Source organism: Phacochoerus africanus, chromosome 3, assembly GCF_016906955.1.
Source record: "Phacochoerus africanus isolate WHEZ1 chromosome 3, ROS_Pafr_v1, whole genome shotgun sequence".
NCBI lineage: Eukaryota > Metazoa > Chordata > Mammalia > Artiodactyla > Suidae > Phacochoerus > Phacochoerus africanus.
In genome coordinates, this window is record NC_062546.1 from 157,740,157 (window position 1) to 157,763,376 (window position 23,220).

General features: G+C 31.9%; 1 protein-coding gene across 2 annotated transcripts in view; it reads right to left on the bottom strand.

Moving 5' to 3' along the window:
* The window catches only part of CALCRL (calcitonin receptor like receptor), a 94,003-nt gene that overhangs the window by 19,568 nt on the left and 51,215 nt on the right, over nt 1-23,220 (bottom strand). For both annotated transcript variants that reach the window (XM_047773037.1, XM_047773036.1), the window contains 7 exons: nt 22,795-22,885; nt 22,532-22,621; nt 21,418-21,510; nt 19,062-19,197; nt 16,178-16,288; nt 15,965-16,077; nt 14,535-14,626 (listed from right to left, as the gene is read on the bottom strand). In XM_047773037.1, the coding sequence (XP_047628993.1) occupies nt 14,535-14,626; nt 15,965-16,077; nt 16,178-16,288; nt 19,062-19,197; nt 21,418-21,471 (506 nt within the window). In that variant the 5' untranslated portion in view covers nt 21,472-21,510; nt 22,532-22,621; nt 22,795-22,885. The remainder of the gene's footprint in view (nt 1-14,534; nt 14,627-15,964; nt 16,078-16,177; nt 16,289-19,061; nt 19,198-21,417; nt 21,511-22,531; nt 22,622-22,794; nt 22,886-23,220) is intronic.

Sequence of the window (23,220 nt, forward strand, 5' to 3'; positions counted from 1 at the left end):
CTTAATATCCAAACAAAACATATATACAAAGACATAAGAAATCTTTCATTGCAAGGATTTAAAAGCTCATTTTGGGTTTTACACAATTATGCAATTAATATGGTCAAACTAGATAATTGACCCTATATAAATCAATTCAGTGACATACTTTGGAAACTTTAAGGAGGTTTTAACCTGGTTTTATCACTATATCACCTTATTCTAAATAGACTAGATGCCCAGAATATTAAAGTTAGTCTGGGATGCCAAGGTTTTCTATATTCTAAAAAGCAAAGTTAGCTATATTGTCTCTGAAATTTCTTGCAGCTGTAGATCTATCATCCTATACTTAGCTCTAGTATTTTAAAAGATCTGGAAGTAAATTCCATACAAATCAATATTTGTGGATTTTCAATATATGTCTTTCACAGAAGTAGGTGCTATTAGGGAAACTCCTTTGAAAGGCTTCATGAAAAAGATGGCCCTTGGACCGATCATTGTGTATGAGACAGTCATACACCAGCAAGTATAAGTCCAGATGGAGTCCATCAAAATAGAAATAGCTGAGAGGTGCAGGTATTTTCATATGAGAGGGTCTTTAATTTGACTTTGTGCTCGAGAGTAGTGAGAAGCAGGCAGGGATCAAGCAACAGAGTCAAAATGATACTCTATAGAGAAGAAAAATCTTTGAAAGTTTTTGAACAGAGGACTGACATGATTCTTATTACTCAAGTGAAGTTAACATTGAGGCTTTATTTTTGATAAAATGTCACAGCGGTGACATGAGTGCTTCGTGTTCAATAAGAGGAGAATTACTGAATATGAGAAGAGATCTAATAAAATATATTCTTTTCAAATAATTTATACATATTATGTATAGTTTTTCTTGCAATTTATCACTATTCTGTGTTGAACATTATGAACACACAAAATTTGTCTACATAATCTTATTTTAAAATGCTTGTTTTGAGCTTACCCTGTGTCTATGGCATGCCAACTATTGTTTAGGGAAAAACTGCTTACTTAGGCAAATATAAAATACCCATGTACTTTTTTTAGTAACAGAATTTAGATAACTCAGCTACCATCATGGGAAAAAACTAAAATATTTTCCTTAACTGGGTTGTTTTGCCCTTTTCTGCTGAACACACTTATATCCAGGTCCATTGGTTAAGATATATATATATATATAAACAAAATTTCATAGTTTTCAAATGATGACCAAAAGAGCAAGAGGGTTTGCTTAGATAGCAAATAAGGAATACTTGTAAAAGTAAATTGGAATGAAGGAAAACAAACATTAAAGGCTTTCAAAAATAGCTATTCATGATGAGTAAGAGCTGAAAAATATCAGCTGAAGAACATAAAACAAACAGCATTTATATTATAACAACTTGATATTTATAAGTGAAAAGATTGAAAATATGTAAAATAAAATACCAACTGTAGTTGGCTGAAAAACAATTTTAATTTTCCTTGTGTTCATTTAAACTTCTTTCTCTTTGCTATGCTGGGCTGTATTCCTGTTTCTCCCGGTTCCCTCTTTTCTGATGATTCGGCTCTCACTTTAATCTGGATTGAAAGTTAAAGGCTTAAAAATTATCTGCTAGCATCTCTTCTTTTCTAAAGATGTCATTATTGTGAGTACAGCCACACACAAAAAAAGGGTTTCTTATTCCCTTAATAGGTGATAAAACAATATGCCACATTTCCCTCTTTTAGACCTAAGCAATGCTGTATTATGGGCAAAACTTTTAAATGGTAGAATGAAATTCTATTGTAAGTGAAATATTGAATATCAAAACCAAACAAATACTTAAATGGACACATGAAATCATTTCAATAGCCATGTGAAGCTTATTTTGAATGTTTTACAAAATTCTCTAAATAATATGATCAACATAGATAATTCACCCACTATAACTCAAGCCATATACTTCTGCTTTGGAAACCCTGATATCCAGTTTAGCAGTTGTAACATACTGGATCATTGCCAAATCACTTCAGTTTGGGTTGTATAAAATATGTCCTATCGTCTATGATATTAACCTCTTTGCTTTGGTTTCTTCTATTTTTTAACTACAGTTTTGGTGCAACTTAAGTGTAGACAAATGCTATCTGACATGCTTTATATCAATGCCTACTGGTAAAAATGGTTCAGATTTTTCTAATGATTCATATTGTTCTCTTTTAAATATATTCATTAATATATATAAGTACATTAGTCAAAATAAAATCAACTTGTAAATGAAAACCAAAACATGTACTTGGTAAAAACACTGGTTCGCTTAACTGAAATAGTAAAAATATTTGAGCATTTTTTAAAATTTTAACCTGCAATGTTTCATCTATTCTAAAATTTTAATGCATTTATTTTACTCGAAATACTAAAACAATTGTTTTACAGGCTTAGAGAATGTTCTACCAAAATCTCTCTGCTTTCTTTAAATGCTACAATATCCCTTTCTGTCCTAGCATAACCACAGAATAGAAAATGTGGATTGTGGGTCTGGATTGTTTCCATTTCGTATTCTCTACGTATAATTATTTTAGAACACTATTTCAATATGCAATGTTGACAAGCAGAGTTACAGAGGCAATTGGCATAAGTGACAACAAAACTATTATACTCCATATGTAATGTAACTATGCCTTTCAATTCTCTTTTGGAACAGTTAGAAGCAGGTAACATCAAGTCAGTACACATTTGTTCAGAGTGGGTTTTGAAACTGACCTGAGATTAAATTGGACTGCGCCACCTACTGAAAGTGTGACTTTAGACAAGTTATGTAAAAACTCTAGGGAGCTCCCAGTGTGGCACAGTGGAAATGAATCCAACTAGGAACCATGAGGTTGGGGGTTCGATCCCTGGCCTTGCTCAGTGGGTTAAGGATCTGGTGTTTCTGTGAGCTGTGGTGTAGGTCCAATTAGACCCCTAGCCTAGGAACCTGCATATGCTGCAGGTGCGGTCCTAAAAAGCACACACACACATACACAAAAACCCTAAAAAACTAATCCTCAGTGTCAATTTCCTTATCTGTAATATAGGGATAACAATGGTACTTCATAGGATTGGCTGGAAGATTAAATGAGATAAATCGTGTTTAGTGCTTAGCATAATATCCAACCTATGGTGAACATTCAAAGTTAACTATTATTTTTTAACATAGCTTTCATATGGCTAATTTTAATTAAGTTCTCTAATGGTTTTATCTCACAAATAATACAATAGCATCAAGGTTCATGAATAATATAAAACTGCTCATGTTTCAAGTAATGCAGTTGAAATCATACATTGTTGTCTTTTTGTTACAAAACACAAGAATTTAGCATCAGATAATTTCCAGATGATGAAAGGCAATAAATCAAGCAACTTAAATTATCCTCCCAGAGTCATCTCCAAATTACCACTTTCATTATCACACTGACCCTCGGTAACAAGGCTGTTTCATATTCAAAGTTCTGAAACAGTATGAACAAAATAATGGCCCGCAAAATACTTGTTCCCATTTGGTTTGACGTGAGTTAGAAATTTCCAAACTACTTTCCTCAATGCTTATCCTAAGTAAAAGTAGTCATGGAAGGAGGAAATACAGGCAATGTAAGAATAGCTGACTGTACAAAGTACAGCTTCCATATGCCAGTTTATGTAATTTAATTTCTAAATACTCAGCTCTTTTGCCAAGGAAACACAGACCATGTATCTGAAAAGAAAGCCCATGCTCAGTAGAATACTGCCAAAAACAACAGGCAGAAAGCAATAAATGTATTAAAATAATAAGCAGTATAGCTATCTTTTGTCTACTAAAAATGGAGCCTTGAGTTGATGGAATCACCTGGTTATTTATGACTCAAATTATATATAACCTCTATCATTAGCTCTCTTTTAGAGGCTGTTGATAATCCATTTGGCCAGAATAGGAAGGGACCAAGAGTGTTTCAACCCAAGTGCTCAGTGAAGTCCTGCTGGAGAGGAAATGGTTGCTCTTCCCCCATCATGTCCCCTCCACCCTTGGCCCTGACTTTCAGGGCTGCTCCTTTGATGTAACATATGAGTGTAGGCTGCATAGGAACAGACGTGCTCATTTTATGTGGCCATCTAGTTTTCGCTCATATGTGAACTGCCCCAGAGCAAGTGCTCTTTCTCCTAAGAAAACTAAGAGAAGAAATAGTCTGGCTTTCTGAATGCCTATGTTTCTTAGCACCAAAAAAAACAACCCTGTTAGAGACAAAATTTATAGTAATAGCAGACACCATAATATTGAGCCTTTACAATATCCCAGGCATAGAGGTAAGTACACTCATCATCTCATTTAACAACCCCTTGAAGTATTATTATCCTTTAATAAAATTGAGGTAAGCTGCTCTAGTTTACAATCTTATTAAGTGATCTTTTGAATTTGAAGGTTTAAGTTTTTAAGAATGTCATAAGGCTTTTGTCTCTTTTAATATTAATTTAGTCACATAAATATTTATTGATGTGTAACTAATATATCATGCACTGTTTCCAGATACTGGGGAAACCATTGTGAACAATATGGAGCAAGATCCTGATCTCATGTTGCTTGTGAGACAATGGAGGGTAGACACATAATTTACGTAATGCAATTCCAGATAGTGTTTTACGCTTTTTAGAAGTTAAAATAGGATGAGATAAAAACTGCGGCCAGAGTGAGGGGAATACTCAAGACAGAATTGAAACAGGAATAATAGGTAAGAAAAACATTTCAAACAGAGAAGCCTCCCTGTATCAAACATAAATAAATAAATAAACAAATAAAAGAGTTAAAGCTTAAGATTTTTGAGGGGCAAGAAGGATGGACGATGTGAATAAAACATATGGTAAGAACCCACATTGGTTTTTTTTTCCCATTCTAAAATGAAGAAAATTAAATTCAAAGAGCATACCTTACTAAATGACTTTTTGATTCTATAGCTCATACTCTTACGTTACATCTTAATGTTCTATCAGCAAATGTTAGCAATGTAATATCTGGTCATTCTTGTTCTTTGGTTTTCAAACTACTAAAAAGATGCTACAGTATGGAGGGTTTACTTTGTTTTTTCCTCATACATAGTCATATCAGTGTCTAGAAAAATAAACTATGTCTGCAAGAGTGGAAAACCAGATTGCAAAACATATTATGACTTTGGAAAGAAAAATGTTATATTAATTATATTATTTAGGTTCTCTATCTCAAATTACAAAGTTTTAATCCATTCGAATGACTGTATAGTTTTTATTCCAAGCAATGGCTCCCTAGTGTTCTTAAAATGATTTGTTGTTTTATTCCAATGAAAACTGAATTATACTTAAATAGTCCTTATGTTTCAGCTTGCTTGAATAAAATAGATGAAATATAATTCCAAAAATTTCCGTATTTATCAAAAATATCAACAGAAATATCTATAGTTTAACATTTGACATTTATAGTTTAAATAATAAATTTACTCTAAAATAAGTCCAAATTCTTTAAGTTATTTATATTTCCATACTTGGGACTCTTTTCCATAAACCAGCACCAGCAATTACATTTAGAGGAACCGGTTTTTGTTAAGAGTAAATCTATTAGTGCTTGCATCAGTTTGTCCTTATTTAAATCTGATACTCTAATGTGGAAATGCAGTACTTTTATTATATAATTGTAGTGGACATATTGTGAAAGCTTTCCAGCCAAAACTTGCATTACAGTTAGGAATGCTTTCAGCTCTCAGCATGTTCAGTTTAAGAGGGAAGGATTTTTCAGCACTTGGATTAAATTCATTAATTTGGAAATAGACTCAAAAATGAGTATGATCTAACTAAACATTACATGAAAAACTATAGTTAATTTAACAATATCTACTGTTAAGCTGAAAGAAGCCTAGGATGCATGTAATAGAATAGAAAGCATCTTAGAACTGTAGTGCATTAGAAACCACAAGAGTGGAGAAAACAAGGATGATCCTGGATATATGTTCAGAGGTATGTTATTCAGGGACCCCTGGATGACTGTTACTGAGCTCAGCCATTGTCAAACCTCTGACAGTGAAGATTTACCAAGTTTTAAACATCTTATTTAAGAGTTCTGATTTGCAAAAAAAGAAAAAAGGTACATCAGAGTATGATTTGTAAAGGAAGATTCTCTTTTCTCTGTTTCAATGTAGAATTTCTTGAAATAATTAGCTTTGTTTAAACCCAATTTAAAGATTTAATCATGAACAGTTTCAGGAGAAAAATTATAGCTTAAAGAAGAAAACCATACTTCTAACTCAAGAGATATATGAAGAAATTGGAAATGAAATAAAAGTTTACAATATCAATTGAATATTTTTCACATATGATCTTAGAAGAAAATTGAGAATTTGGATCACTTGTCCTGAAAAGCAGAAATAAAAGCATTAAATAATTATTTTAAGTCTGGATAGATTTTTTTGCTGAATTATTTTGGGACATTATCTAAAATGATACTATTGTCTATATAGTTGCAAATATACAATTTGGTTTTAAAATTATTCAGGGAGTTCCCTTCATGGCTCAGTGGAAATGAATCTGACTAGTAACCATGAGGACGCACATACAGTCCCTGGCCTCACTCAGTGGGTTAATGGTCTGGCGTTGCTGTGAGCTATGGTGTAGTTCGCAGACGTAGCTCAGATCTCGCATTGCTGTGGCTGTGGTGTAGGCCAGCAGCTACAGCTCTGATTCGACGCCTGACCTAGGAACTTGCATATGCCGAGGGTGCAGCCCTAAAAAAAAAAAAAAAAAAAAAGTCTGAAGTGTCAGCAAAATTAAGATGGTTTAAACAAACAAAAAAAAGAAGCGCTTTTCCCCCCATGCAAGTTAAATGTTACATGAGGTATTTTATGTGCAAGAAGATGGACCCCTTTGTCTGGGTTGAAAGTAAGAGCAAGATTTGCTATGCTCTCAGATTTTACACAGTAATTAAAATATAATTTATAACTAATTCCGGTAAAGCTTATTTATTTTTTATCTAAAGGGTTCTGCTTTGTTTTTCCAAGGTTCATTACGAATAAGAGTCATTGCCTCTCGGGGCTTGGCAAATCCCAAAGTTCTGTCTCTCTCTCTTCTCCTCCCTTTCTGTTCCCTTTCTTTTTATCTCCCACTCTGACTCTTTCCTTAAATTGTTTCTAATATAAAACTGAAGTATATCTAGTAAATAGTGTTTCATGTTCTCTGTTTCTAATTTAAAGCATGGATGAGTAGTAGATTTTTCTTTCCTCTCTAAATAAAAAATAACAAACAGTACCCTAAATCAACTTTTTTTATGGTTCTTAGTTTTTGTTGGGATGGATCAGTGACCCTCAGTTAACAAATGCAAAAAAAAAGAAAGAAAAAAGAGGTTTCCTCTACACTAGACTAAGCAAGAATGACTGCATATGCGGAACTGGGTTCAGAAGCAGAAAGGAAATATTGATAGATTTTTGTATACACAGTGATTTCATGTGAACCATCAGCTCTCCTAGGGATTGTTTCCAGGTTAATTGGAAGAAAGCTAAGATTTCTGTTGCTCATAACTGTATGAACATGCTCCATCGACCATTCAGTAAAGCATTTTCTGAGATGGCCTTGGTCTTCCTTTGATCTTGCTGCAGGGCATTGTATATTATTTTACACAGATGCTTCTACTGGTTAGAATTGTAATGTCTTTCTTTGTTGATGGAGACACCAAAGGTCAAACTCAAGGGACTTGTCTAAGGTCATAGCTAAGTTATGAGAAAGTCAGTCCTGGAAATAAACTTCCAAGTCAGTTTATGTCTTCATCCCTTAAAGAAGTATTAAGTGCCTACTATGCATAAGTTTATATGCTAAGCCCTAAAATGTGTAAAGAAACAAAACAGAGATGATTCCTGCTCTCATGGAACTTTGTGGTTCTTTCAGTTATTTCCTATTTTACTGGATGGTTGTTTTTGACTATTAGCAGCTTTTTCTATTTTAGCCAATAGTTCTGGGGATTATATATTAAAGGGTCTTAAAACCAAAGACTACCGATTCTTTAATACAGATTCAAATACTGAGTAAGCTATCTGGTATTTTGCAGACACTTACTTATGAGTTTTTTTTTTCTGATTTAATTGTACTGTTAATTGAGTTTATAAAATTTTTCATTCACTGTCTTTATTTTTCTACATGAACATTATAACAATTTCTTTCTTTCTTTCTTTCTTTCTTTTTTTTTTTTTTTTGTCTTTTTAGGGCCTGCACATGCAACATATTGAAGTTCCCAGGCTAGGGGTCCAATCAGAGCTGTAGCCGCCGGCCTACACCAGAGCCACAATAACACAGGATCTGAGCTTCGACCTACATTACACCACAGCTCACTGCAACGCTGGATCCTTAACCCACTCTGTGAGATCAGGGATCAGACCCGCGTCCTCATGGATGCTAGTCCAGTTCATTAACTGCTGAGCCATGACAAGAACTCCATAATCTTTTTAAAATGTGGTACACATAAAACTAGAAATTATGTTCTTTAATTTTGTTTTTAAGAACCCACTATCAGGCCTAAATATTTATGTAAAAATCTTTGAATGGACTAATACAGAAGAGCAAGAGTGATAACTACGCCAATAATAGGCAATGTTTTCTGAATGAGACTCTCCACTTAAAGCATGTATATCATCTCATCCCTTATGCCAAATCCATTATATTGATACTAATAGAATCTGCATTTTATTTTATTTCATTGTATATAATTTTTTTTGTCTTTTCTGGGGCCACACACGTAGCATATGGAGGTTCCCAGGCTAGGGGTCTGATTGGAGCTGTACCACCAGCCTTCGCCAGAGCCACAGCAACGCAGGATCTGAGCCGCATCTGCGACCTACACCATAGCTCCTGGGAACGCTGGATCCTTAACCCACTGAACGAGGCCTGGGATCGAACCTGCAACTTCATTGTTCCTAGTCAGATTCATTAACCACCAAGCCATGACGGGAACTCCAGAATCTGCATTTTAAAGATGTAAAGTTGAGGATTAAAGGAATGAAAGAATCTGCTCAATGCCATTCAGTAAAGTAAGTGATAAATGTGGCATCTGAGACCAGATGTGCCTATTTAGAGAAATACTCTTTTTGGGGCTTTTTTGTTTTGTTTTGTTTTGGCCATGCCTGAGGCATGCAGAAGTTCCCAGGCCAGGGACTGAATCCATGCCACAGCAGTGACCCAAGCTACAGAAGTGACAACACCACATCATTAACCCAACTAGGCCACCAGGGAACGCTCTAGAGAACATACTATTAACCACTTTCCCACATTGAAGGATGTCTAACACATAAAAAAGTATTTAGAATGCTATATTTGAGTCTTACTTGACCCCGGTTTCTCATGTTTTATCTAAAGCCTGAGAATGTATAATAAGAAAGAAAAATTAATTTGAAATTTGCTTCTTTCTGGTCAAATTCCCCATTTTTTAAAAGATAACTAAAGAAGTCAAATAAAATTACTAAGCCAAAAAAAAGGTACACAGATCAGGAAGAATTCTAGATAACTTAGTTAAGTACTTAGAATATAAGTGAAATTTGGTGTTGAACTAGATAATCTCTTCACTTATTATGGTTTACAATTTTCACTTGTTGAAATTCTACCCGTTATTTAACACTTGTTTCAATGGGATTATCAATTCAGGAATCTTCTATGAGATAAAATGAATCTTTCCTTCCTGTCTTTCCATAGCTCTTTGTAGCTCCACAATGGCTCTGTTTTTGGTTTTTTACTTTGTACTACTATTATGTAGGGGCAGTGTCAGATGACTGATGAAGTCATCATAGGTCATCTAACATTACATAAGACTATGTGTCTACATGATTGATATAGTCTAATGACAAAATTAGTATCTTTTTACCCTTTATTGAGAAATGGCTACATGCCAGGTACTATGTGAGTCTTCTCTGACCAGTATTTTAAACATTAAGATTCACTATAAAGAAACAATCTAACTAAAAGGCAGAAATTAGGATAAGTCCATACTGCTAATAAGTGGTGATGGCAAGATTTGAATATATTCCATGTTTTTAATTACTTTATTACACATCCATTAAAATTAGCTTATGCCTGAAATTGAGTACATATCTATCATACTAAGTCACCATTAAAGGTTTTTGTTTTTGTTGTTGTTGTTCACTATAGAAAATAAGCCAGTTAATTGTAGTTTCAGGATAAACTCTAAATATAAGCAATGCAATTAGTTGAAAACCTTAATTTTTCTTTTATATAGAGGCCAAGAACCAAATTCCATATATTTACAAGATATTTATTTGCTTTAATAAGGTTTTGCCTTTGTTGCATACCAGAAATCTTTTTTAAAAGCATAGAAATTTTAGCGCTTAATATATATATATTGCATATACTACTTGTTTTTTAAAAAAGAAAACTTGCTCTTTTTCTGAGGGAAAAAAAGTCTATTAATATGTTAAACATGAGGACAATGTTTGGGCAAGATGCAATTTTTAGCCTCTCTTAAAGTGAAGTATGACTCTACAAATTGTATTTTTAAAACTAAAGTACTTATGTATACACACAATTTCAGTTTTCTAAAAAGTGTTTCTCTACAGAGAAAAATTAACTCTGAAGTTTAAAATTTTGAGTTTTCACTTAAAAATTAAAATTACTTGTGAGTATTGGTTGACTAGTACTTGCTTTTAAAGTAGAAGTGCTATAAAATTGGGTTGTGATGATTGCTATACAACTATAAATCTAGTAAAATTCATTGAGAAAAAATAAATAAAAACAAATAAAATAAAATATGATATATGTAAATGCATATATAAAAATATTGAACCAGATATTCTTTCAATTCCTAATCAATAGTAAATATGGTTTATCTGTATAGATAGCTTTCGGCCTGCAAAATACTTGCAGGCCGAAAGCTAACAAATGCTAACTTTACTGATATTGAAATTATGTATTCTGATTTAAAAAATTAACTTTTTCATTCTAATCCTCTTTACTAAATTATAGACTTGGGCTTGGAAGTACCATTATAAATCATTAGGTCCAGCTATGAGCCCAGTATAGAAATCACCTATTTCAAAATTCCTGATAGGTTGACATCTAATATCTGAAAATTTTGGACGACAGGAGGTTCAGTTGGTCAACTGATGATCCAGTCTATTTTGTTTTTGAGTTTTTCGTTTTTTTTTTTAATTCAGCCAAATTTTTTCTATGTTATTATACAAACTCTATTCCCAGTTTTAGTCTTTTGGAATATTAAAGTTCTCTATTGCACCCCTTTATTTTGTCATTTTCTGGCTTAACATTTTTGGTACTTTGATTCCCTGGTCAGCAGACATTATTTTCTTCAATTTCTTCACTCTCCTGATAAGTCAATTCTTATCACATCCTCTTTTCCTCTTCAAAATTATTCCATAATGGACTGGTCTGATTGGAGATTTGAAACTGGATATTTGTGGTATTGTTTTCACTTGGCAAGCCCACTATTGCCTCATTAGTCCACAGCAAGAATGTACTCAATTAAATCATAGCTCTTTCATGAAGAAACTTTGTTAGGTTTGCATTTGGATTTATGGAGTTAGTTATATCCTTGAAATCCAAACTTGATTGGGGCCATAGGGCTTGACATTCTAGGACACCCTTGTTCTCTTTTTAACTATTAATTTTGGCATGCAATATAATTGCTATACTTCATGCCCTTGAGAAATTTAATGTGCTTGAATAATTTGTCTTTTTACATGCGAAATAGAGTTCATTTAATCCGAAGGGTCTCAGCTGTGTTAGTTTTAAATCTGAAAAGATGATAGTCTCCTAAATGGTAACTAAAAATGTATTCCACAGCCAGTGCAAACTGAGTTGAAGTTTCAGAAATAGTGCAATTAAAAAAATCACAGAGATTTCACTGATGAAACAATACTAAAGTTTAGACCTGAAAGATGAATACATTTACTTAAACTAGAGGAGTAGGGGAGAGAATAGACAGAATATTCAGTGATGGCTACATTAATGAATATGATTTTATTTAAATTATGTTAGTATGTCTAAAATTTTTAAAGCAAAGGATGACAAAATCAGATCTTTATTTTCTATAATTCTTTGAAAGTATTTTGACTGTGTTATTTAGAAATGAATGAAGGTGGTGAAAGTGGACTAACAGAGTCTCGCTAAGAATAGGAAGGTGGTAGTGGCAGAAGAAATGAAATGGATAGATTGGAGTGCTGTTAGGAAGTTATATCCTCAGAGTATGAGGAGATGGTGATAGGAATATTGAGATGGTATCTTTGACTGCTCCTAATTCGTGGCTAATGCAACTAGATTGCTGGTAGTGTTTTTTGTAAAGATGGATCACTCTAGAAGAAAAACTGCTTTGGGTTAGGAGGAGATGTGTATTATGAATTTGTTTTGAACATGTTGATTTTAAAATACTTTCAAGATGATGAATTTCAAGAGCCATAAAAAGACATATACGTTTGACTAAGAAATCACAAGTCTCTGGGAATGAAGCCTAAAAATAGTGTAAAATATGGGAAAAGGTGTGGCTGAAAAATGTCCATTGCAGTGTTTTAATTAATAGAAAAAGTTGGAAGCAACATTAATATTTAAATATAAAAGAATGATTCAGTAAACTTTTGTAAATTTACTAAATGAAATATTAGTTAGCCAATTAAACTAAAAGATTGTCTTAAAAATGTCTTAGTGACATGGAAATTCTTTTTCCTAAGGTAACTTTTTACATGAATATTTATAAGATAATCTTAAATAACTTACAATTTCTACTGTATGCCTTTAGGGTAGAAGCTGATCCACTTTATATGTAGTCATAATTATAAAAGTCTTCATGTTAAAAAAAGAATCTTAGCTAATATTAGTTACATTTAAAACAATCCTCTCTGCATTTGTATCTGTGGTAATATGTAATTGCTGTGAACTAAAAAATCTGAGTTCTAGAGCATGCATATATTATAGGGAATTATTTGCAGCATTTAGTTTGAATATCTAAGAAAGTCATTTTTTTTCAAATTTAGATACCTTGCATTTTTAAATAATAAAGATTTTGTTTTCAGGAAATAAAAAAAGAACTTATATTAATTAGGACTTTGATGTTTTAATTTTGTGTTTTTAAATTCACTAAATTAAATATTAACTGAGTTTTTATTGCCATATTTTACCAATAAGTTTGTTATGTCAGTAACATTGTTTCACTTTGTCAACTAGCAAAAATAATATATCACTGTAGACTTTGTTTAAAAATTGTCACTTTGAAAAATGATTTATTTTCCATTTTTTAGAACAGATTTTTTAATCTTTTAGAAAGTTTTAATGAAGTCCTACTCCAAAGATAGCATTCATTTCAAAAATCTTACATAAGCTGAGAGTATGTTCAAAAGTAAAGACATGAAGTTTTATTAAACTGTATATAAGCAACTAATATTATGTAACTAATTACAAAAGTAGTGACTGAGAACTGACAGTTTGTTTTGAGCAAGAACATTTTGGCAATTTGTTGCAAAATATAATATAATAAATTTTCAATATTTTAGTATAAAAATTCTTTTCATTTTGATTCATTTATTATACAATGCAATCTGTCGATCCCATGATTTTGAACTTATAAGAGATAATGGTTTGTTGGTTCATGTAGTATTTGATGTACATTGAATATTTGAAGGACTGTGGTTGAAAATATGGTACTCCAATTACGTATGAATCTAATATACTCCTGTCTAATAATTTCTAATTTCAATTACTTTAATGTCCTATTGCTTTAGTTGGTTTTGAAGCTGCTAGTGTTCCAAGATGACTGCTGAAGAAGTAAAAGGTGAAAAAGGAGGAAGGGGTGGGGGAGGGGGAGAATGAGAAGGGGAGGAAGAGATGAAGACAAAGACAATGGTGACGAAGATACAATAAAATATCTCCACTCTTTATACTGCATTCTATAATTACTGGTGGTGATCAAAATTATGAAGACCATGTTAATGCATAAAACAATATATGCATGTTTTAAATTACTTTCTTATCAATTAAAAAAATCACTATTGATTGGTTGAATCAAGAAACTGGAGCTGATTCTCCTTCCACCAAAAAGAGAGTAATTTTAAGTCAAATTTGACATAATTTAATCATTTTAATGATGACTTCACTAAACCAGGAAAAACAACCTAACAATAATATATTAAAATTATTATTTTAAAAAATATACTAAATACCATAGCTATTATTTGCACAAAAGACTGGTTCCTATCATGTACCATTCATACTGATACTAAAATTGAAATAAATTGAAAATTTATTTATAATAAGACCTATAGCATTTGGCAGTTTCTAAAACAAATACAGATAGATTTACATATTGATTTTAGCTCCCTTCTTACAACATGACTTTAACCTTATAAGTGTACTAATGTTATAAAGTTAGGCTTCAGATATTTCATCTCCTTTCTCTATATAAAGTCAAGATAAAGTCAATATATTTCAAATTATTTTAAACATTATAAATCATCTGTATTTCATATATTCTATCAGTGCATGACATACACATGCATGTGGCACTGCATTCACCAAAGACAATAAGTAAATGAAAAAAAAATTTACATGTACTTACTTGAAATAAAAGAATATACCAAGTGAGATAAGCAGTGATGCAATAGATAATCCATGTCCAATTATAGTCAGGTAAAATAAATTCAGTGCAGTCTGTAATTTGTATGAATAAAAATATTAAAGCTCATATAAAACTATAATTCAACAACTGTATAAGTTCAAAATCAATAAAATAACATATTTTTAAAACCATGTGATCTAGGAGCCTTGCCATTTAGCTTGCAAACCAATAAATATTTTAATACATCTAGAATGAAGATATCCACGAAAATTTATCAGTGATATAAAAACTGTCTGCTCTTTTTACTTAAGAAATTAGAAGTCATATATTAAACATGAAGGAATAATTGTCTTATTTAGTTTATGTAAATATGAAACCAGCTTTTTAAATTTTGGAGGACATTGACAATTTTAACTCCATTACTTTGGGTACCTTAAATCAAATGCTCTTTTCAATTTTTGTTTGTTTAAACTTAAATGCCAGATAATGCTTTCTTTCCCAACTGGTTATATTTTTCCCTTGACAAATTTGAGGCTCCCAAAATGAATCTCAATATGGTAGTTTATGGGAGCCTGTGATATGTACCAAAAAGTTATTTCTCCTGGTTTTAAAGTTTTCTCTTTGATTATTATTCATCTTTATACTATTTATCCCATTTCAGAGTGTATTTTTGTAATTCTCTTCAAACCCTACTCTGAATAAGCTGAGAATACATGATTTATAATTATATTGATAGCTGATAGTTATCAAGTGCTTACTGTATGCTCATTAGTTTTCTAAATATTTTCCTTGTATTAAGTCAATTCTTATGAAGACCCAGAGGAAGGTTTTATTACCCTCATTTTATACAGGAGGGGACTGAGGCAGAGAAAGGTTAGGGTTTGCCCAAGGTCACAGCTAGTAAGGGGCAGAGAGAGGAAGTCAGATATCAGGACTCAGTTTTAATTGCTGTGACAAACTCCTCTACATACACCCGAAGGCACTTCTTTGTATCCAAGCTTTATTGTTGTGACAAATCATGACTAACCTTGACTTTAATGTATAATGGGGATGCCAGTGGGAATGACCTAAGAGCCAATCAGAATGAGAGCCTTCTGCTGAGGGGCAAATAGAAGTGTGATTCCTGAATATAATTCTAGAAATTCTACCACAAATGAAAATTTTCCCTTTTCTTACACTTTTAAAGTATGTTTACTTTTGAAAACTTGAAACTCCAATACTGAGACATTGACTTGTCCTAATAGGATTGCTTCTTCAGTGTAATGACCAAATCAATAATAATTATTTCTACAAAGGTATTTTTCTTAATTGTTTTTATTATGAAAAGGCTTTACAATGGAAGGAGCACTAGCTAAATTTCTCCAATATTGTATCAGTCACTTTTTAAATAGATAGTCTAAATTAAATTTGAATTTATAATTATTACATACCTGTACTTTCTCATGTGTGTTAATATTACACTGGGTATAATTTGTCCATGTTCTGTTGCTTTCTGGATGTCTAAACCAGTTTCCATCTTGGTCACAGATTTTCGTAACTTTTTCTTTAAAATTAAAAAGGAAAAATAGGGAATGATAATTTGGTAAACATAGGGTTTATTAAATAGATGTCAAGGGAATTTGTATATAAATTTCTGCTTTTACCTGAAGGATCAAAGTCCTGAAAGTAATCAGGGCAATGCTGCATTGATTCTGTTCCTGCAGCAACATCATTCCAGCATAGCCATCCGTCCCAGGTTCTGTTGCAGTAAATGCCTTAAGACGAGAGTAAAAATTATATCTTACTAACTTCCTCTAGTTATACAGAAAGACATATATATATATATATATATATATATATATATATATATATATATTTTGCTTTTTAGTGCCACACCTGCGGCATATGGTTGTTCCTAGGCTAGAGGCCATAGCAATGCAGGATCTGAATTCACTGTACTACTGGATCCTTAACCCACTGAGTAAGGCCAGGGATTGGACCTGCATCCTCATGGATCTCAGTTAGAATTGTTAACTACTGAGCCACAAAGGGAACTCCAGACATTAAAGTCTTAATGGTAGACTCACATTGACATGGAATGAAGACTGTCTACGTCAATGAAGACATCATATAAAATCTATAACAATTACTTGAGTTTTTCACAAAGTAGTTACTAGAATAACTTCTTTTTTTTGTCTTTTTTGTTTGTTTGTTTGTTTGTTTTTTTAGGGCCTCACCAGCAGCATATGGGGTCTAATTGGAACTATAGCTGCCGGCCTATGCCAGAGCCATAGCAACACTGGATCTGAGCCGTGTTTGTGACCTACACTACAGCTCACGGCAATGCTGTATCCTTAACCCACTGAGCTAGGCCAGGGGTCGAACTGCAACTTCATGGTTCCTAGTTGAATTCTTTTCTATTGTGCCATGATGGGAACTCCCTGAAGTTTAGCTTTAATTCTAATTGTCAAAGGTAGCTACTTATTTGATAAATCATGTGGTCTTTGCTGGTTGTCCTTAACCATAAAGTAGTAACCACCTGGTGTCCCTATGGTTGAAATTCGAAAAATATGGGAAATTGTAAACATGCTTTATTTTAGAAACTGTATTCTCAGGGCAAGGTGTATAGTATTTTCTCAGTGAACAGATGAACATTCCAATATTTCCTGATTTACCACATTAACCCTGACACATACTTATTTAGGTCCCTCCTCCAAATTCTAGTACTTACGTTCCTTCCTTTTCTTTTCAAATGGAGTAGAGTGTTTAATCTCATATTTTTCTCTTACCAACATCAAGAGAAAAAACTTTTACATGAAAAATAGAAAAAACTTTAAAGCAGAGAGTAATAAGATGACCAATGTCCCACTGTTATAACAGCCTATAATCAGGGAAAATGTTTCCTCCTTGCTAGGTAAACACACATGTATAGAAATTTGAATGTTGCATGAGGTGTTTATTATTTTTAACATATTTATACAACAATCTCAGAATCAATCTAGGCTTCATGAAAGTTGAAAAAATTCTATTGGCCTGAAATTTTCAATAATTCTAATTTTTTAAAAACCTCAGATAGTTTCAGTTTTCCCTCCTGTGACTTTTCAAACACTTATTTAAATAGTGTGTGTCGACATATTGTTAAATAAAATGCATTTTGTGACCTATCAGAGAAAATTGCCCTGATATTATTTTGGAAAGCATCTTATACAAATCCTTATCACTGCTCCAAAGGATTCTGCCATTATGGCAGCATGATAGATTGTAAGGTCCAGAATTTTGAGTGAGGCATGAAGAGGTATTCCATTAAAAAAAGTTTGTGGTCACGTTGATTTGGAAAACACAAAGTTAAAGACATTTCTTTACTACACAATTTTATAGAATATTTAAAAATTAGAAAGTGCAAGAGTTCCCATGTGGCTCAGCAGTAACAAACTCCACAAGTGTCCCCAAGGATGCGCGTTCAATCCCTGGCCAGTGCATGAAAAAGCTCCAAGAGGAAGATTTATTGTGTGGTGATCCTAAACTTATTTTGTCGCAAAATTATTTTACCACAAAATCCTCATAAACTTATTGTTCAATGATTAGATTTGAAGTTTAATTTCACATATATCTAGATGATTTGGAAAGTGTTAATTCAATAATTTTAAACTAATAACAGTATATATTGTTCAGTTAGATTAAGATTTCAAGAGTTGAGCAATGTGATAAAAAATGCTTTTTTCTCTTTTTCACAAGCAAATTCATTTTGACAGTTACTCATATTAATAGTAACATACTTTTAACATTCCATGTGTATAACAGATACTGTTTTTATACTAACAAATATTTCCCCACAAATTTTAAAATCCTTGTTTCCACTGATCATTTAAAGATTTAAAAATATCTAGGGTCTTTACATTTTGCTTTGTTTCACTATGAGTTTTGCATTTTATATTTTGAAGATAACTCTGTCTTTAGGGTTGCCAGATAAAATATATGATTTGGTTTTGGTTTCTGGTTTTTGCTAAAATTTGGCAACTCTACTTGTGCTACTCAGAATCAAAGCAAACATATGGCACTAGTATGCCATCAATAAATGTTTCAAAAATTTGTTAAAAAATACCTTAATGGAAACAGAAACTCTTGTGTTTCATTAGCTTTGCTACCAAATATAATATATAAAGCATGCATCATGCAAAGAAAATTGTCATTTTTTTATGAAGCTCCTATCAAGCAGCTTATGAAAACAGAATAAAAATTACATAAAGTGAAGATCAACTGTCACTAATTTAGTTCAAGACTCACACTTATTTAGTATTTTAAATATCTTTATACCATAAAAAATGTTACTAAAAATATCCCTGTCTTACCTGTTTTTATTAGAATTTTTAAAAGGAGAAAGGTAAATTATAAAATGTTCTTCGTAAATAAGTAATTAAAACTGCAGGTATACCAAGAAACTAGAAACTAACCCATTTTTAAGAATGAACCTAAGGAACCCATAATGATATAATGGGGCCCTTTTCTTTTTAAAATATAGCAAATGCATTTAAAAATACTAATGTTTACCTTCTGTTTGTTGAATAGGGTCTTGCATAATTTTTTGATAACATTCATATTGAGCTGTCATGATTTTATTTCTAGTAACAGTCAACTGTATTAAGTCATCAGGGTTTTCTTCTTCTGTTTCTGCTATGACAAGAATCTAGGAGATTAAAAAAAATAAAACTTCAGAATTGTCAGAATGTCTGTCAGAGGCAATTTGTTATGATGGAAAAACAGTATGATGTGCTGCATGGGGCTCTGGAGGAAAATCTCTGATTTGTAGTGTTGCCAGTTTCCATTGTAAATAGCCCCCTCGTGTTCAATGTCAAGCCACCAGTAAAAGTTGCCGTTAGCAATACTGGGAGGCACAGTCCACGCTCTCTTCAGAAGCCTGTGGGAGTCAGCTCCTGGCCATGTATTCTGGAATGCAGACAGCTGTATTCAAAATCCACCTCTACTTTTTTACCCACTATGGGAATGTGGGTAAAATATTTAATCCCCTAAGCCTCTGCTTTCTTATTTTCAAGCAGGATAGAATAGCATCAAGATAAACAGGGAAAGTATCTGGCACATGATAAACACTCAAAATTGTTGCCATTTTTATAATTATATTTTGATGATCCAAATGACAAGTTCATTTATGATGCTGGTAAATAGAACTTTTATTGTATGCACAGCGATAAAAGGTTTTAGACAAGGTATATATTTATATACTTCTACTTTAGTAGCACTATTTCTAGCTTCACTTACTCTTTAATTTCTACATGACTTTTTTTTTTCCTGTTTTGTACCATGAAGCCTGTATAAACTTGTCTTCAACCTTATTTCTTCTTTTCTTTTGCATTAATTCTATTATTTTCCATGAGCAGTTATATTTCTACTCTTTGTCCCCTTATTCTTGATTTTCTGTTCTCTAGCAGGAAGTTGAATTTAACTTAAATTTAAATAGTAATATTCCCTTAGTGTGTGGCCCACTTGAGTTTCAACATCATCTGACCGCCGTTGAACATGAACTCTTTCATTCTTTGATTGGTTTTGATTTCTTAATAAAGATTTATGCAACTCATGCTGCACAAGAAATAAGCAATTTTCATCAAGAAGAGATGCTTTTCTCCTGTTCTCAGAAAGTTTATAGAATTGCATAAAAATCAATATCATTTTTATTTTTACTTAAAACCCACTGCACCTTGTCTGAATGAATTCAAGAGAAAAGGTCATAGTTCCTTAAATTACAATAATCAGATTGGTAATCTGTTACAGAATTACCTGCAGGGAATCAGCTTTGGCCTGTGCAACTCATTGGCATGCTCAAGGGAGGGTGGAAGCTAAAGAAACAGGAATCCTATCCTTGCATTCTAGTCTGTTTACCTAAGATAACATCTAGGAGTGCAGAATTTGGACTGTTCCTAGACCTGGGAATGTTTTTAAATCCAAATGCTGACAGGAATGTGGTTGTGTTTTTCTCCTGTTTAAGTTTTCTATATTTTTCTTGAGTTTCTTTGTCTGAATCTTTGTGGGGTTTACTTGGAAACACCACAGGAAAATTATTTGCTCTCACAGAATTAGATGAGATTACGTCTCTCAGTTTCTCATTCATATATTGAGCTAAGAGTAAAGTCACTGCTTTAATGTAAGAAAAATAAAAACAAAATATTTCTGTAAATAAAAATAAAATTAAATGTATAAGGCACATAACCCCTCCAGTATAGCAATTGATTTTTAGTCATTCTTAGTCTACTCTCTACCTCCAGCCCACATCCCCTGAATATTTGTGCAGAGGCACACAGGAGTGCACACACTCACATACACATCTGCTACAAACTTAGCATCCATGCTTGAAGAAAAATGGACTCAATATTCTTTTTGGAATGAATGGATGAGGAAAGTAATTTTAAACATAGTGCATGGGTACAAATTGCTTTCAGTCATATAAATCAATCAGTTGGCAGAATAAGGGGAAACTCAACAGGTTGAAATTGTTATTTTAATAGATCTAATTCAGAATCAACAGATCTGGTTGAAAATATTTCACTTACTATGTACGACTACCCAAAGAGTCACTTCATTTTTTTTCTAAACTCTGGCAATTACTTTCCTCCAGTGTTTGCACTTTTGTATCCATAGTCCTTCCTTACTTGACAACCCCACCCCGCCACTGCACCACCACATTATAGGGCCTATTGTAGGATTCAAAGCCTAAAAGTGTACACTAGGAAGGAAATAATTATTGCTAAGTTGATTAGATATATAATATATTTAATTTATGCATCAAATAATCACATGTTATTTTGTGTGATTAACTTTTTATCAATTATGGGTATATTGGAAGTTAAAATGTAAGTAATCTTAGATAGGAAGATATATAAGAATTTATGCTTACCATAAAAAAAGGTAAGAGAAACAGAAAATACAGGATATACTTTTTCTCCATCATTAAAGCCGAAATTAACTATGTGATGTAATATAAATCAAACTGCAATAGAAAATAAAAGAAATATAATTTATCAACATTTATGAAATATACATGGCTCTCAGTGGAAAATATCTTTTAAAACCACACAATAGTTTTGCTTTAAGGATTCAATTAAGAGTCTTACATATTACAAATGTTAAGAGCATTATGGCTTAAAGTAGTAAAGAGCTTAATTAAATACATTTTAATTTAATTAGTTTACAAACAGGAAAGCCTATTATAGATATATTTTTAAGTAACTAGAAACATCTTACATTTTACCAAAATTGGTGTTAAATGGCTAAAGTATCAAAATTAAGTTTCACAAGAACAAAGAAACACAAGTTTTGATAGCATATTTTACTATAAAACTTACCTTTACTTCCAAAAATATTAATCTCATTTTAAACTTTATAACTCTTCAACAATTTAAGGGAGAAAACTGTATTTAGGCCAATTTCTTGAGAAAAAAATCTGTGTCATTAAAAATGGCCTTATAAATTAATTTTTCTTCACTGCGGCATTTAATTTTTTTAATCAAGAAATAAAAGATTCCCTAAGTCTTTAATTATTTACTTATTATTAAAATAAGATTACAGAAGATGGACAATACCAAATAAAAGTATTTCTATTAAGTATCAATTCCCTGTTGACTTAATTCTAAGAGTTAAACATTGTGGGGGTAAATTATGTAATGCTTACTCCCTATAAGGTCCATGAGCAACCTACTCTGGTATGACTTTTATGAAATATAAGTTACCATGATATAGTCATAAAATGTAATTTTTATTTAACTGAATGTATAAAAAATATTTTTCAAGGGAGATTAAAAAAATTTTAACCAATAGATACTTGCCAGTGAATTATGAACTTAGGTTTAATCTTATTAGGAAGTGTGTCACGATTTTTATTATAGGGTGAATGTTAGAATAAAAATTATTAAAATGTTTTCTATGTTTTACTTATTTTTATTATCATACGCAAAGAGAGAACACAATTAAGTAGCAATGAGAGCCGTTGCTTGCCCTCATCAATGACTTACCTAGAAAAAGCTTTTCTTTTTAAATGTAGCAATCTTCCAAATAGTGTTTTCTCTTCTAACAGGTATTTTGAGCTTTTATTTTTAGTTGATCTTAAGGAAAATACAACCAAAAAATATGAAAAATTGCATTAATTTTAGATACAAAAATCATCTAACAGAAGGAAAATAATTAATCAGTGTTTTGCTGTTCAGTAATTAATGAGTTGATATTTTAGTTTTTATTACATTGTACCATGAGAAGAATCTAATTTTCCAATACTTACATGCACAATTGTCTCCAGACTCAAATCACATTTTCTCTTGGATCAGAATCAGCATTGTCTCGAAGAATTTCTTAAATACAAAGGTCAAGACCTGAAATATTGATTGATATAATTTAATACTATTTAAATGAGCCAAAATCATTTCAAATTTTCAAAGACTATATCACTATTAAAATGATACTTTTATTAATATATTCTAATTTTTAAGTTCTTTTGCTTATATTTGTTTTGTCACATATATTTGTTATTTTCTATTATATGGAGAAACATCAGTTTTCATTTATCCAGAATGGTATTGAGCAATTAAGTGAATATTTTACTTATGTAAATTTCAAAGAACTAGAATATAATAAAAACTACTTTCGATTAAACTATAAACTTCCTTTGAATTATTTTATTTAGTATTTATTGGAATATTTTATCAGT